General features: G+C 39.9%; 1 protein-coding gene across 2 annotated transcripts in view; it reads right to left on the minus strand.

Moving 5' to 3' along the window:
• Window positions 1–5767: 5767 nt before the first annotated feature.
• Window positions 5768–15930, minus strand: part of chn2 (chimerin 2) — a 449790-nt gene continuing 439627 nt past the window's right edge. For both annotated transcript variants that reach the window (XM_085988610.1, XM_085988611.1), the window contains exons 12-14: window positions 11694–11831; window positions 10801–10906; window positions 5768–7454 (exon numbers count right to left, since the gene is read on the minus strand). In XM_085988610.1, coding sequence (XP_085844736.1) covers window positions 7283–7454; window positions 10801–10906; window positions 11694–11831 — 416 coding nt within the window. In that variant the 3' untranslated portion in view covers window positions 5768–7282. The remainder of the gene's footprint in view (window positions 7455–10800; window positions 10907–11693; window positions 11832–15930) is intronic.

Raw genomic sequence — 15930 nt, forward strand, 5'->3', positions numbered from 1 at the left:
AATTGCATCAGCAGCTGTAATAGTGCAGCAACTAACCTGTTGGCACTTTATGATCCCTTTAAATAGAGGTGGTGGGGTTCCTTCATTCTGTTTAATGTTGTGTTCAGCTGTGTGAGATTAAGTAGGCTGGTGTGCGGAGTTTGAAAATGGCAGTGGTGGCTGCAAATCAGCACACTGCTTCGCGTCATCATCTCGCTGCTCTGCTGCCGGTGATCGTTAGGCGTGCGCGTGCAAACCCCTTTATCAAGATGGCGTCCTGCGCACTTCCCATCAGTAATGTGTGCGCGCAGCTCAGACCCCATTTTCGAGTCTTATCTAGCAGAGTAGTGCCCAAAAAATGAGCACTACAGAGCCCAATTTAGCCCCCTTTATTTTTAAATTAGTGAAATAAACCATTTTTTGGAAAGGGGAAGAATAGCTCAAAATGGAAAAGGCATAATTAATATAAAAACAGAACATACGAACATATGAATTAGGAGCAGGAGTAGGCCACTCGGTCCTTCGAGCCTGCTCTGCCATTCAATAAGATCATGGCTGATCTGATTACTCCACATTCCCGCCTAACCCCGATAACTTTTCACCCCCTTGCTTACCAAGAATCTATCTACCTCTGCCCTAAAAATATTCAAAGACTCCACTTCCACCGCCCTCTGAGGAAGAGAGTTCCAAAGACTCACGACCCTCTGAGAAAAAATTTCTCCTCATCTCTGTTTAAAAATAAGAGGTTGCCCATTTAAGACAGTGACCCCCTAGTTCTAGATTATCCCACAAGAGGAAACATCCTCTCCACATCCACTCTGTCAAGACCCCTCAGGATCTTATATGTTTCAATCAAGTCACCTCTTATTCTTTTAAACTCCAGTGGATAGAAGCCTAGCCTGTCCAACCTTTCCTCATAAGACAACCTGCCCATTCTAGGTACAGGAAACTCTTTGCTATCCGACACCGATGGGACCGGCGTGTTGCCGGTTGATTAAAAATTCCGGATGATGGAGAGGGTTATCTACCGAGACTATTTTTAACAAACAAAAATTTAAAAAATCCAGAAATGTGCAGTATACAGTAATTGGGTACTCAGCTACAGAATGTTGTGTTAAATGGATGGTGGAAGATGCTTGATGAAGTTGAGGGTTTAATTAAAGAGTAACTCTTTAATTACTTAACAGCCAAGTAGTGGCAGTTTGGAGAACTACCCCCACTGACCAACTCGGCAACCGCGGGAGACTCGGACTCAGACTCGGCAACATTTCCAGTTATTGAGGTGTTGTTTTCGGAGTATGAATTTTGCCGGTTAATAAAGAATTCCAGATATTTAGGTGCCGTTTAAACGAGTTTCCTGTATTAGTCTAGTAAACCTTCTCTGAACTGCTTCCAACGCATTTACATCCTTCCTTAAATAAGGAGACCAATACGGTACACAGTACTCCAGATGTGGTCTCACCAATGCCCTGTATAACTGAAGCATAACCTCCCTACTTTTGTATTCAATTCCCCTCACAATAAACGATAACATTCTATTAGCTTTCCTAATTACTTGCTGTACCTGCATAGTAACATTTTGTGATTCATGCACTAGGACACCCAGATCCCTCTGCATCTCAGAGCTCTGCAATCTCTCACCATTTAGATAATATGCTTCTTTTTTATTCTTCCTGCCAAAATGGACAACTTAACATTTTCCCACATTATACTTCATTTTCCAGATCTTTGCCCACTCACTTAACCTATCTATATCCCTTTGTAGCCTCCTTATGTCCTCTTCACAATTTACTTTCCTACCTATCTTTGTGTCATCAGCAAATTTAGCAACCATACCTTCGGTCCCTTCATCCAAGTCATTTATATAAATTGTAAAAAGTTGAGGCCCCAGCACTGATCCCTGTGGCACACCATTCGTTACATTTTGCCAATCAGAAAATGACCCATTTATGCCTCTGTTTCCTGTTAGCTAGCCAATCTTCTATCCATGCCAATATGTTACCCCCTACACCATGAGCTTTTATTTTCCACAATAACCTTTGATGTGGCACCTTATCAAATGCCTTCTGGAAATCTAAGTATAGTACATCCACCGGTTCCCCTTTATCCACAGCACATGTTACTTCCTCAAAGAACTCCAATAAATTGGTTAAACATGATTCCCCTTGCACAAAACCATGTTGACTCTGCCTGATTACTTCAAACTTTTCTAAATGTCCTGCTATAACGTCTTTAATAATAGCTTCTAACACCTTCCCTATGAGAGATGTTAAGCTAAATGGCCTGTAGTTTCCTGCTTTCTGTCTCCCTCCCTTTTTGAATAAAGGAGTTACATTTGCTATTTTCCAATCTAATGGAACCATCCCCGAATCTAGGGAATTTTTGAAAATTAAAACCAATGCATCGACTATCTCACTAGCCACTTCTTTTAAGACCCTAGGATGAAGTCCATCAGGATCCGGGGACTTGTCAGCCCACAGCTCCAACAATTTGCTCAGTACCACTTCCCTGGTGATTATAATTTTCTTGAGTTCCTCCCTCCCTTCCAATTCCTGATTTACAGCTATTTCTGGGATGTTACTTGTATCCTCTATAGTGAAGACCGATGCAAAATAACTGTTCAATTCAACTGCCATCTCCTTATTTTCCATTATTAATTCCCTAGACTCACTTTTTATAGGACCAACACTCACTTTGTTAACTCTTCTTTTTAAAATATCTATAGAAACTCTTACTATCTGTTTTTATATTTCTAGCTAGTTTTCTCTCGTACTCGAATTTTTCTCTCCTTATTAATCTTTTAGTCATTCTTTGCTGTTTTTTATATTCTGTCCAATCTTCTGACCTGCCACCCATCTTTGTGTAATTATATGCTTTTTTTTTTTAAGTTTAATGCTATCTTTAACTTTTTTAGTTAACCACGGATGATGGGTCCTCCCCTTGAAATTTTTCTTTCTTGTTGAAATATATATATTCTGTGTATTTTGAAATATCCCCTTAAATGTCTGCCACTGCAACTCTATCGACCTATCCCTTAACCTAATTTGCCAGTTCACTTTAGCTAGCTCTGCTTTCATGCCCTCATAATTGCCATATTTAAGTTTAAAATACTAGTCTTGGACCCACTCTTCTCTATCTCAAACTGAATGTAAAATTCAATCATATTATGATTGCTGCTACCTAGGGGCACCTTCACTATGAGGTCATTAATTAATCCTATCGCGTTGCACAATACCAGGTCTAGTGTAGCCTGCTCTCTGGTTGGTTCCAGAATGTGCTGTTGTAAGAAACTATCCCGAAAACATTCCATGATCTCTTCATCTATGCTACCTTTGCCCATCTGATTTTCCCAGTCTATATGCAGATTAAAATCCCCCATGATTATTGCCGTACCCTTCTGACAAGCTCCCATTATTTCTTCCTTTATACTCCATCCTACCGTGTGGTTACTGTTAGGGGGCCTGTACACTACTCCCACAAGTGACTTCTTGCCTTTATTATTTCTCATCTCCACCCAAACCGCTTCTACATCCTGGTTTCCTGAACTTAGGTCATCCCTCTCTATTGTGCTAATACCATCATTAGTTAACAGAGCCACCCCTCCACCTTCCTAAATGTCATGTACCCTTCAATAATCAGGTCCCAATCTATGTCATCCTGCAGCCATGTTTCTGTAATGGCTATCAGATCATATTTATTTATTTCTATTTGCGCTATCAGTTCATCTGTTTTGTTTCGAATGCTACGTACATTCAGATGCAGAGCCTTTAGTTTTGTCCTTTTATTATTTTTGTAACCTCTAGTCTTATCTGTTGATTTACTCTTAGATTTGTACTCTCTCTCCCTTCCTGTCACAGTCTGTTTATCATTTCCCATATTAATACCTTTCTCTATTGTCTTGTCTCTAATCTTTGAATTACCACATCTCCCCAAATTTGATCCCATGTCCCCAATATTTAGTTTAAAGTGATCTCTACTGCCCTCGTTATACGACTCACCAGAACACTGGTCCCAGCACGGTTCAGGTGAAGACCATCCCAACGATACAGATCCCACTTTCCCCAGTACTGGTGCCAGTGCCCCAGGAATTTCTCCCACACCAGTCTTTGAGTCACGCATTCATCTCTCTAATTTTATTTACCCTATGCCAATTTGCTCGTGGCTCAGGTAATAATGCAGACATTATCAGGTAAAAATGCTGGAAATACTCAGCAGGTCAGGCAGCATATGAGGAGAGAGAAACAGAGTTAACCTTTCAGGTCAATGATGCAGTTCTGACGAAAGGTCATCGACATGAAACATTGGCCCAGAAATTCGTGTCGGGGGCTTCCCGCGGGTGCAAGCCCCCGACCTACACTTACATTGCGCGCCGACAGTTGAGGCCTAGGCCTGCGTGGATTTCCTGTCTGTGGCCCAGTCCAGCTCCCGGCGCGCTGTGCTTGCGTGACCCAGCGGCGTACTTAGTGCGATGAGTCGGCTGGGATCACGTGAGCACTGGGCAACCAATCGGAGGAGGGAAAAGTCCATTCATGAGTTTGACATAAGACCTGTCAAACTCATGAAAACTCCGGGCGCCCAAAACAGTACATAACCTTAAAATAATTTTTTTTTTTAAATCACACTATTTAAATCAACTATAAATAACATTAAATAACCATTTTAAACAATAATTTAAATTTTTGAAAAAAATAATTTTATAAAAAATCGGAGCTAAAAATACACTTACCTTACTGTAAAGTATTTAAAAATAATAAACCTGTGGAAAAAATGTTCTAATTTTAATTAATTGACCACTTACCTTTTAAAATGAAGTCCTTACGTCTGCTTTTTTAATGTGTAAAAAGTGGAGGTCTTCACGCACGGGCAAACCTGTCAAAAAAAGGACGTTCAACGTGCACGCGCTGCCTCATACGTCGCACGCGTTTCACCTCTTAACCCCTGCTTTCAGGGGACCGGAAGTGCCGTTTTCCCGCGCATGTAAGAAACCGGCACTTCCATCGGGTCCACGCGTGGGTACCCCGTGTGTACTCACGCGTTGGGACCCGAATTACTGGGCCATTAACTCAATTTCTCTCTCCACAGATGCTGCCTGACCTGCTGAGTATTTCCAGCATTTTGTGTTTTTATTTTAGATTTCCAGCATCCGCAGTATTTTGCTTTCGCATTACGGCATAATTAATACCTTAATTCTCCAAAATTTGTAGCTACCAACAGCTGCAGTTTCACTCAGTTGCATGAAAAAAAGGGGAGAACATGAACAAACTTGCATTTTTTATGCTTTCTCATGATTTCGCAAAGCGCTTCACAGCCATTTAAGACCTTTCGAAGTATAGTCAATGTCGGAATGTAGGAAAACATGGCAGCCAATTTGCACACAGCATGGTCCCACAAGCAACGATGAACTAAATAACCAGGTAATCTGCTTTTGGTTGAGGGGTAAATGTTGGCGAGGACACTGGGAGAACTCCCCTACTCTTTTTCGAATCGTGCCATAGCAACTTTTATATCCACCCGAGAGGGCAGACGGGGCCTCAGTTTAACAGCTCATCTAAAAGACAGCACCACCGACAGTGCAGCACTCCCTCAGTACTGCGCTGAGCTGTCAGCTTAAATTATGTACTCAAGTCACTAGAGTGGGAAAATATAACATACTGCTGTGCATTGTAAGATGTAGCAGAATGTTTCAACTTATCTCCATTTAAGAATGACATCCTTAAAGTATTGGCATGATGTTTTGAGATTTCCTCTACAATACAGATGCTATTTGATCTTGAGTTAAAGAGAACAATTCTTGCCCCAGCCATTTATTGATAAAATTAGTAATTTGCAGGATTTAAATTTAATGGCACATTTAATAAAATTTTCACAGTACATTGTTTAATTTACAAAGTAAATCTGATATCATTTTACACATTAATAGATGAGAAATAAAATAGCCAAAAGCTTTCAAAGCAAAATATTTCATAGACAGGTACCAGTGACTATGTTCAGTTCACTAAAACAATGAAAATTTACATCTCAAAAAGAATCAAAAAGTGGTCTTTTAAACATCTGCAGCATTTGATTTGGTTAAACCATATATTTGCATTTGAAAACTATCAAAGTCATATCCACAGAACACCTCTTAAAACAGTTTTTTTAAATCTAGTTTAAATATATTTGTTTTCAAAAGATGAATTACCAACACCTACCAGGGACCACTGTACCAGTTTCATACAAATGTGCCATTCCAAAACAAGAATGATTTGATGTTTTTTAACCAAAGTGATGTATGAAAGAAATTTGCTGTGAAGGTATGATGTTCAACAATTTTGAAATGCAGCCCATATAGGCATCATAAACCATGAATATAGCTAATGTTCACAAAGATATAAAATGGAAGAACTACAGAAGTTCCTTCTTTCCACACTCTTCACTTTGGTGACTTTCCGCTATCTTTACCAACGTGATAACTATACACACACAATTAAATGCCTTCCATGAATCACTCGGCGCCAGTCATAAATACAGTAATGTGACAATTAATCCAGTTCTCATTGTGGACTGAGAGTAAATACAGTAGGGGAGCATTGAGCAGAAGACAAAATGTGTTCAATGATAATTAAAGATCAAGAATATTACTATTAGAATTCCATCCTTTACTGCTGCATGTGGATGGCATATATTTCCCACAATTATTACGAAATTGATCATTTGTAGTATATTAGCCTGATAATTTGTTATATGTAGCACAAGTTTCTATTCAAGTTAATGGTAATGAGTTTGAAAAATGTATAGGTATAAATTAGTTGAGATGCCAATTTATAGAGACACTTAGTGCAATTCAAAATTCTGTGATGTAATTCAAATACAAAACAGGTAAATACTCTCATTACAAATAAAAAATACACTCGCTCTCCACCAGGCTAACTTTGGAGCAGAATTCTGACTATTGACTTTTTTGAATGAGCATATATGTCTTAGATATATATATATAAAAGATACTATCAATAACAACTCTGTAGTTTGTGGGAGTCACATACCATTTTTGCTTAGTTTTTCCTGTATAATATAACTTTGACCTTTTGTTGTTGGAAAGCATGTAGAACACCAGGATATTCTTTCCCAACCTCAACTCTCTTAATTAAACACATACAGCCTAAAAAGCAGGCTACAGGGAATGTTTTGGCATTCATCTGCAGCATCACAGACTTCTTAAGTCTACATAGTCAATCTTTCAAGGAGATACTAGCACCAGTGCCTTTGCAGCTCAGTCACAAATAGTAACTACAATGTTGGTTTTACTTCATATCGTTTTTCTTTCTCAGAACAAGACATCTTCATTTTCAATCAAGAGCTGGACAATCAGTCTCTGGTATCGCATGTCATTCAAGGTTGCCAGTGTATTCTGTTCAGGGGGTCGCATTAATGTTGGCCCAAACACAATTCCAAGGTTTTCAGCGTTCATCAAATTGTCCTTTTCCAGCATAATGACCCTATAAAGAATCAGATCAGTATGTTAGATATGCTTTGTGATTGTAAAGCACTCCAATACTTTTCAATTTTTCTGTTCTGTTCTATATTTCCATAGATTCAAGAAAGATGGACACTTGCAATCATAACCCTAAACCAAGGCTCTCATATTGCCTCTAACCAGTTGTTTTAACATAAATGACTTTATATCAATCAATACACGATGCAATGAAAACCCCAGAGAATTTATAGTTTGTTACAGAACACCAAAACTTTTTTATTTCAGGAACTTTGAAAATGACCTCCCGTTTAATCAGAGTTTCAGCTGTCAGTAATGGAATTATACAACTGTTCCCAGTTCAGACCTCTCTTACGAGGTCAGGAGGTGCAAGATTGCTAATAACTTAGGATTAGAACCAAAATACAGAAGAGTAATAGCATAAATATTGACTTGAATTTCTGACAGCCCTATTTAAACATATTTAATGGGGAAGTCCTAAAATGCTGCTTGACGGCTGAGAAAGTTTGCTTTTAGTTACTGAATTAATCAGAATTTTATTAAATTGGTCAATTTTCCACACAGTTATACATGTCCTTTAAACATGCTAAAAGTACTTTTCTAATGGTTTCAGCAGTCACAGTTGCCATGCAAGACACTGACTAGCAGTGTTTATTGTCACAACTATGGTGAACTACACAGCACCTGCTTTTCTGTAAGGTCTAGGACAATAAAATGTGCTGGCAGCAAATCATCGCACAACACACCTGTTGCACATTTTTTCTAAGTTCATGCTAATAAATAAATACTAGACAGGAAAGTAGTAAGGGTCCTGGACAACCATTCAAACTAGTTGTACTCAACAAGCAAACCAACAATTGGTTTAATTTTCAATTGACAGAGGACACAAAAGACCCATATCAGTAGTGCAGTTATTAAACATAAATTTATGATACCCACTAAATGTGGTAAGACAACAGATTGTAAACAAATAGACATGGCTCTAAAGATAAAATATAAGAAGTTCAGAAAGATTTTACTACCACCTCCCCTTATTGTAGGTGAGACTGAATGCCTGGTAATATTAACCAACAAAAAGTGTTACAGCACTAAGAATAATTGATTTCATAAAATCATTGAACGCCTTCTATGACTGAACAGTTTTTTCAGGTTAATGCATTAACTGCTTTTAATTTAGGGATCCCAGAGGCCAGAAAGTAAAGGTTATATTTCCCAACATGATAGTTGCCGGTTAGACTCACACTATTTTGAGAGAATCAGGAATAGGTTTTTGTCTATTCTCACTTTTCACCTCCTGAGAATAAAAATATGAAAGTCAGCTTGTTGGACTGGAAGTACCCCCCAAGAGTAGCACTGACAGCAGTCACGGAGATAGCCAGGACAAGTTATCCTGCCTACCTGCTTTCCCAGGAATAAATTCACATTTTCTTTAAATAGTTCGTGCCACCGAATATTAACAGAACAATTTTATAAAAATAAGTTTAACAATTCTAAAATTAGTAAAATGAAATGCATTTTATTCTGTTGAAATATCTGATCACATGAAAGCCCCATTGGTACTCTTTAAAAACAAAGGCAAGCTGATGTAATGTAGGAATACAAAGGAATGAAAAAACAGATGACCATCACCAAACTGGTTCTGGTAAGTTTATCACACCTTAGACAATTTAACTTCAACAGTACGTTGTAATGCTAAAAAAAAGTCTCATAAGAGATTAACTCACAACTCTCATCTCCGTGTTCTGGTGAGTTTCTACATTACATAGGACATTAATCAAATCTAAATATAGTTCTAATAAATGATTTTAACATTTTTCTTTCATAGTAATTACCACTTCATACTCCAAATTCATTATGTGTGAGATTTGATTCCCAAATTAAAATGAACTGTATTCTATTGAAAAGCTGCAGAATAATAAAGGTCTCATAAATGAAGATACAACAACAACTTGCATTTATATAGTGCCTTTAATGTAGTAAGACATCCCAACACGCTTTACAGGAGCATTATCAGACAAAATTTGACACTGAGTCACATAAGGAGATATTAGGTCAGGTGACCAAAAGCTTGGCCAAAGAGGAAGGCTTTGCGGAGTGTTTTAAAGGAGAAGAGGTGGCGAGGTTTAGGGAGGGAATTCCAAAGCTTAGGGCCTAGACAGCTGAAGGCATGGCCGCCAATGGAGGGATGAAGGAACTTAGGGCTGCACAAGAGGCCAGAATTGGAGGATTGCAGAGTTCTCAGAGGGTTGTAGGGCTAAGGAGGTTACAGAGATATGGAGGGGTGAGCCCATGGAGAGATTTGAACACAAGGATGAAAATTTTAATATTGAGGCGTTGCTGGACTGGAGGCCAAGGTAGGTCAGAGAACAGAGGGGTGATGGGTGAATGGGACATTTACATATATTAACATATATAAATATTTGCATATTAATCCATGTTTTTCATTCATCCTTGTTATCTCGCTTTAATATGGCTGGTTAGAGGCACGGACATTATGCAATGGACATTTTGGGTTGAACAAATAATAACTGGAGGCTATTGTTAGTGGACTGTTTCTTTGCACCTGCTTGTGAAGCATCTTAGAATATTTCTTTGCTTTCAAGGTACTACATAAATGCAAGTTGTTGTTGCAGACTGTAGGCAGCAGTAATCATTCATGTTGCCACAGGAATTCAACTTCATGTCACAGCAGGGGAGCTCTACACAGTACGCCTACTCTCATATTGCCTCTAACCAGTTTTCAAGCTTAAATATGACAATAAGGGGCAGATGAAAGACCACAGTAATTTCCCTTTATAAGATTTAAAGGTGTTTTACCTTTGATTTGGCCAGAGGTTTCAGGAGAGTGTCCTAGGGTTGCCACTCTCCTACATTTATGCACCCGATGTGGGCTGGCTTCTCAAGCTGAAATCCAGGGCTGTGTGCATACGTGAATGATCTGTGAGATTTTGAGTACTGTGCATGTGCAAATGGTTGATGAATTGAAATGCACATATGCTGCTGCGCTGAATTGGTTCATGTGTTTACAAAGAACAGAGGCAAATCTGGAGACCCAAGAAAAGTTGGGTCTCCCTTACCATTGGGTTTACATGGGCCAATTGAGTTCCTTTTGGATGAGTCATCAACTGAGCAGAACTCATGTATCAGAAGTTTATTGCAATGTAAAACGATCTCAAGGTTATGGACCAGTTACATAAATTCTGAAGATTTTTATGTGATTAAACATTGATTTTTTACCCAGAGAATTATCATAATTTAAATATATTGACACTTTTTCTGTGCATTATTAAATGATTAATACTTTTCAGCTGAATGTACAAATCATCTACCTAAATATAAAACCAGCTTACTTTTTCAGATGAGTCATCAAGTGCCGCAGTGTCTCATAATGTGCAGGAGGCAGTAACATTAAGGATTCGTGGATGGCCTCCAGCCTGTCGTCTGGGTTAGTAATTTCTAATTAAAAACAAATACACATTACTCAAAATTCACAGCCATTTGTTTTTCTTCCTTAGAACGGAACTTGAGAAATATTGTGTCTCTAATGAATTCCTAACATAACAGCTTTAAAAAAAATTGATTTCTTTGCATTTTTGCTTTCCCCCCACCCTTACTGAATCTAGGCCTCCCTTTTCCTACCCTCCTGAAGATGCTGACTGCTTGTAAGGGTACAGTTGCAAGGGTGCCAGTTCCCTCAGATACCTCACTTCAATAGCCAATATTCATGCATCAGCCTTGACAGTATTGTTAGGCTATATGACAGCTGGAGGTCTGATAGGCAAACTTAATCCTGTCCTACATTCCTGTATTAGAGATGGAGAAAATGACCAAAGTTTCCTGCTGTTGTGTGCACATTCTGTAAGGACAGGATCTGGCTAAGTTGTGATGCACCTTCACAGTTGAATTACCTGCCAAAACTCATGGTCTAGGTTCAGGTGTGGAGAATAGCCATGTGAGGTACCACAGAGTATCTTTTAACTGCAGAATCATAGCTCAGCAAGGAATCAAAGCTTACAGTGGAGGTGAGGTGAGGGAATTGGTGAGAGAGAGAGAGAAGTCATACCGCTTATCTTTGTCCACAGCATTACTAGAAAATATTTTTTTTAATGTAATCTGCATGCAATAACTGAATTAGCAGTATGACTGAGTAGCCCTACTCTCATTATCTTACCCATTATTCACCAATTCAAATTGTTTCCCTATTGGGAGTTACATAGGGTCTCAAAGTTCAGATGATACTTACTGGCTGCTTCAATGAATTTTTGATACGAATCATAGGTGATGACAGGAATAGGCAAATCCCTAAAATACAGCTTAAGAGCACCAGCAATTATGTTGATGTCTGCATATGTAGTGGCAGAAATGTCAGCTTTGTCACCATCTGGAAAGAAGACAACAAACGAATTAAAATAACACAAGGGGGGAGAAATTCAGTTGGCTGCACCACCTGTTAGTGCCTTAAGAGGGCGCTAAGTGGGTCGCAAGCCAACTGGCGCCCGGGCGCGGCACTGTCCACGCCTCCCGCTAAATTCCGCGGGACGCTAGTGGTGGCGCTAGCTGTTAGCGCTGCGTCGCTACCGATGACATCATCAGTGTGCGCAGCGCCCCGCTGATGCCCCGGCCGCGATATTTGGAAGCGCCCCCTGATTTACCGCCGGACGCTATGTCCGACCAGTTCAGGGGGGTCTACCTGCGGCTGGGGAGGCGCAAAATAAAGGAGCGGTGCGGGGCGGCCATTTTTGTTGTTGGTCGCCTGCCAGCACCTGCCTGCGCTCCCGTCCCCGGCCTCCTGAACCCACCCCCCCGCGGAGTGCCGGCTGCGTTCCAAGAGCCCGGCACTTCTCCTCGGTGCCGGGCTCTTTTGCCTGCACTCGCGATCCTCGGGGGCCCAGCTGGGCCCCAGATCGCGCTGCACAAGGCCCCTCCCCTTTAAGAAGGGGAGGAAGGCCTGCAATACCGCAGCGCGACGTGCCGCAGCGTGTGGCGCTGCGGCATGTTGCGCCACGATATTCAGTCGCAGCGCCCCAAGAGGGATGCAGGGCGCCTCCAGTAGCGCCACGCTTCCCTTTGGGGCGCTAACACTCAATTTCCGGCGGGTGGCCACGAATGCTTCCGGGGCGCTACTTTTAGCGCCCTGGCGAGGCTGGCGTCCCAAACGGGGCTATACTCAATTTCTCCCCCAAGTTGTCTTATGAAGAATGTGAGCTAGCTGCCAAAGTTTACCACTTCTGAAGATCGGCACAAAGGTAAATAAACATAGACACAGCAATATGCAAAAGATTTGTTACTTATGCAATAATTATGACTAATGGTAGAATTATCTTATTTGAACACAGTTATGAATATTTTCCCAATCTTTAATGGACAACAACTATTCCATTACAAAAAGCAGCTATCCAAATTTGCCAAGAATTAAGTTTTAACTCTGCATTTTGAGAATGATTAGAAAACATGGCCTGGATTTTGCGGCGGTTAATGACAGCGAACTGTTAGCGTTCGTCGTCATTACCCCTCTGAAACTGACTGCAACGTCAGGATTTAGCGCAAGCGCATCTAAACACGGAAATCCTGAAGTTGTGGTTAGTCATTCACTGCTCTGAACCAGGCTGCACTGTGGGCCCACCTGCCCCCCATAGCCGGCAATCAGAGAAATCAGTGTAATCAGGAGAACTGATGAAAACCTCAGCTTTTCCATGCTAATATCGCTGTTAAATACCTTATTAAATGTTAAGCCTTATTGGAATAGGTGTAACTGGGGTTTTAACAGTGTACTGACTGCTAAACAACGTTCTGGTCCTGAAAAACTAATTTTTATATTTGTAGGATGTCAACTTTCTCCATTACGATAAAAATTACAATTTAAAAAAATATATATATTTTTTGTTCATATTTCAGCCTCTACCTTATCCCCATGTGAAAGTTCCCATCTTTATTTCGCTCTGTAACATTTTTTAAACATGAGGATAAAAGCTGATTTTTATTTCCTGGTTTGCTGTCTGTGACAATTCTTCAGTGTGATTGGTTGCTTAGACAGCTTGATGATGTCACTGCTGCATTGCACTCAGAATCCCCTATTCACAGCGCTACAATCAATTACACATCGAGAAACCTCATGTTTTCACCACAGAGATCGCGAGATATATTCATAAACAGGTTTGTTTCTGAAAGGATAGTTTATATAAAGATGTAACAATAATTAATTTCTATTCCAAGAACTATGGAAAAGTTATAATTTCAGGTTTTGGTCGTATACTATACACTGTTTTACATTAAATGTCCAAGAGATTGAAAGTTATGACTTCATCCCAACCATTATACTTTTCAAAACAAAGCTCGAGCAGCAATTGATTTTGCATATCACCAGACTGTACTGTACTCTTGATGATGCAATGCAGAACACAGTGTAAGTACTGTAAATACTCATACTCTGCAGAAAGACTTGTTTTATGTTCATATTATATCAATGTGAGATTAAAGTGAGGTTTTCATTAAACAAATCATGATTCTTTGAGTTATCAGGTAATGATTTAGACTTATACCTGTCTTTACAAAAGCATCTGTATCTTCCACAAATATATATATATATATAATAAAGTATGGCCTGGAATTTGTGGTCAGCGGCGAAGCGAAGGCACTCGCTGCTGGCCCCAAAGTACATTTCGCCCAAGAATCTCGCGATCCTTTTGTCGAGAACTTTGGGTTTTCAGATTAACTAAGTTTAGTGGGGATCCCTTTGTCCAAATTGCTGTGACATCAACAAGCTGTCTAAGCAGCCAATCAAAAGGCAGAATTATCACAGATAGCAAACAAGGAAGTGAGTAAGCTCTTAAAATTCTCACTTTTTTAAGAATGTTAGAGAGAGCAAAACAAAGATTGGGATTCTCACATGGGGAAAAGGTAAACCTGAAATAAAGATGGACAAACTTTTAAATAAAAAAAAATGTTTTTGAAAAGTTTCTTAAAAATTAAATTTTTTATTAAAATGGACAAATTTCACACTGCACAAAATTAAAATTAGTTTTCCAGACCCTTAACATTTGATTAGCAGTAATAACACTGTCAAAACCCCAATTACATCAATTCCGTTTGGATCTAACTTTTAGTGGGGAATTTAACAGCGTAATTACTGCGGAAGAGCCGATATTTTCTTCAGTTTCCCGGATTTGGCTGATCACACAGATTGCCGGCTCTGTGCGGGGGGGAGGGACACAGTGCAGCCTGTTTCAGAACTGTCAATGACAGACCGCAACTTCAGGCTTTCCCAAAGTTGCGGTCAGTTTCAAAGGCGGAAATTCCTGACCGCAAATTTCGGGCCTATATTTGTAAAAAAACGCAACAATTAACTGAACAATTCTAATTGTCTTAAATATTGCTAAACATGTTGTAAAACTATAAATAAAGAATCAGCAAGTTTAAAAAAGAAACTACCAATAAACAGATTGCAAGCAAAGTGAAAGCCAATTAAAAATTTGCAAGCAGAATGAAACGATCACTCAAAATATTTTTGCAGTGTTTTAAACAACATCTTGATTTCTAGCATATTTAACAAGAAGTTAAATAATGCACAACAAATATAAGCAAACGCACTCATACAATTGCCTCAGCTGTGTTGAGAATCTGAAGCATTTTCAATTACAAGACTGCCCCTCTGGCTGAAGCCTGGAACTTGAGGTCAACTTTATTACCACAACTATCACTGTATACCTGGGGTTTCCCTGAATGAACGGCCTCAATCAAGTAGCAGACTATGACTCCTAATATGCAGGACAAGACTAACTCATCTGAATCGAGTGAACATAAGGTAACTTAGGTATGGCTGATTAAACAGGAGGTCATGGGATGTCTGTGAATATTTAGTTCTGTCGTTGATCATTAAAAATAAACTCTGGTTCTCTAATGGCTCAAACTTTTAGGAACAAAGGGGAGAACCAGGGAGAAACAGAACACCAGAATTATTTTATGGTAAAAGGACTGACAGCACTAAAACTCACAAAAGCCATTATTAGAACTGGTGAATACTTTGAAGGTAGTTGCTAATTGTTCTATATATAAACAACAGAGCAGTAGTGATACCCGCCCTCCTGTATGCTTCAGAGACATGAACCATGTACAGCAGGCACCTCAAAGCACTGGAGAGGTACCATCAACGCTGCCTCCACAAGATCCTGCAAATCCACTGGCAGGATAGGCGCACCGTCAGTGTTCTCGCTCAGGCCAACATCCCCAGCATCAAAGCTTTGACCACGCTTGATCTGCTCCGATGGACGGGTCACATCGTCTGCATGCCCGATACGAGACTCCCAAAAGAAGCGATCTACTCGGAGCTCCGACACGGCAAGAGAGCCCCATGTGGGCAGAGGAAACGCTTCAAGGACACCCTCAAAGCCTCCTTGAAAAAGTGCAACATCCCCACTGACACCTGGGAATCCCTGGCCCAAGACTGCACAAAGTGGAGGAGAAGCATCCGGAAAGGCGCCAAA

Source organism: Somniosus microcephalus, chromosome 5 (genome assembly GCF_052327205.1).
Source record: "Somniosus microcephalus isolate GS21.2 chromosome 5, FLI_Smic_1.0, whole genome shotgun sequence".
NCBI classification, from domain to species: Eukaryota; Metazoa; Chordata; class Chondrichthyes; order Squaliformes; family Somniosidae; genus Somniosus; species Somniosus microcephalus.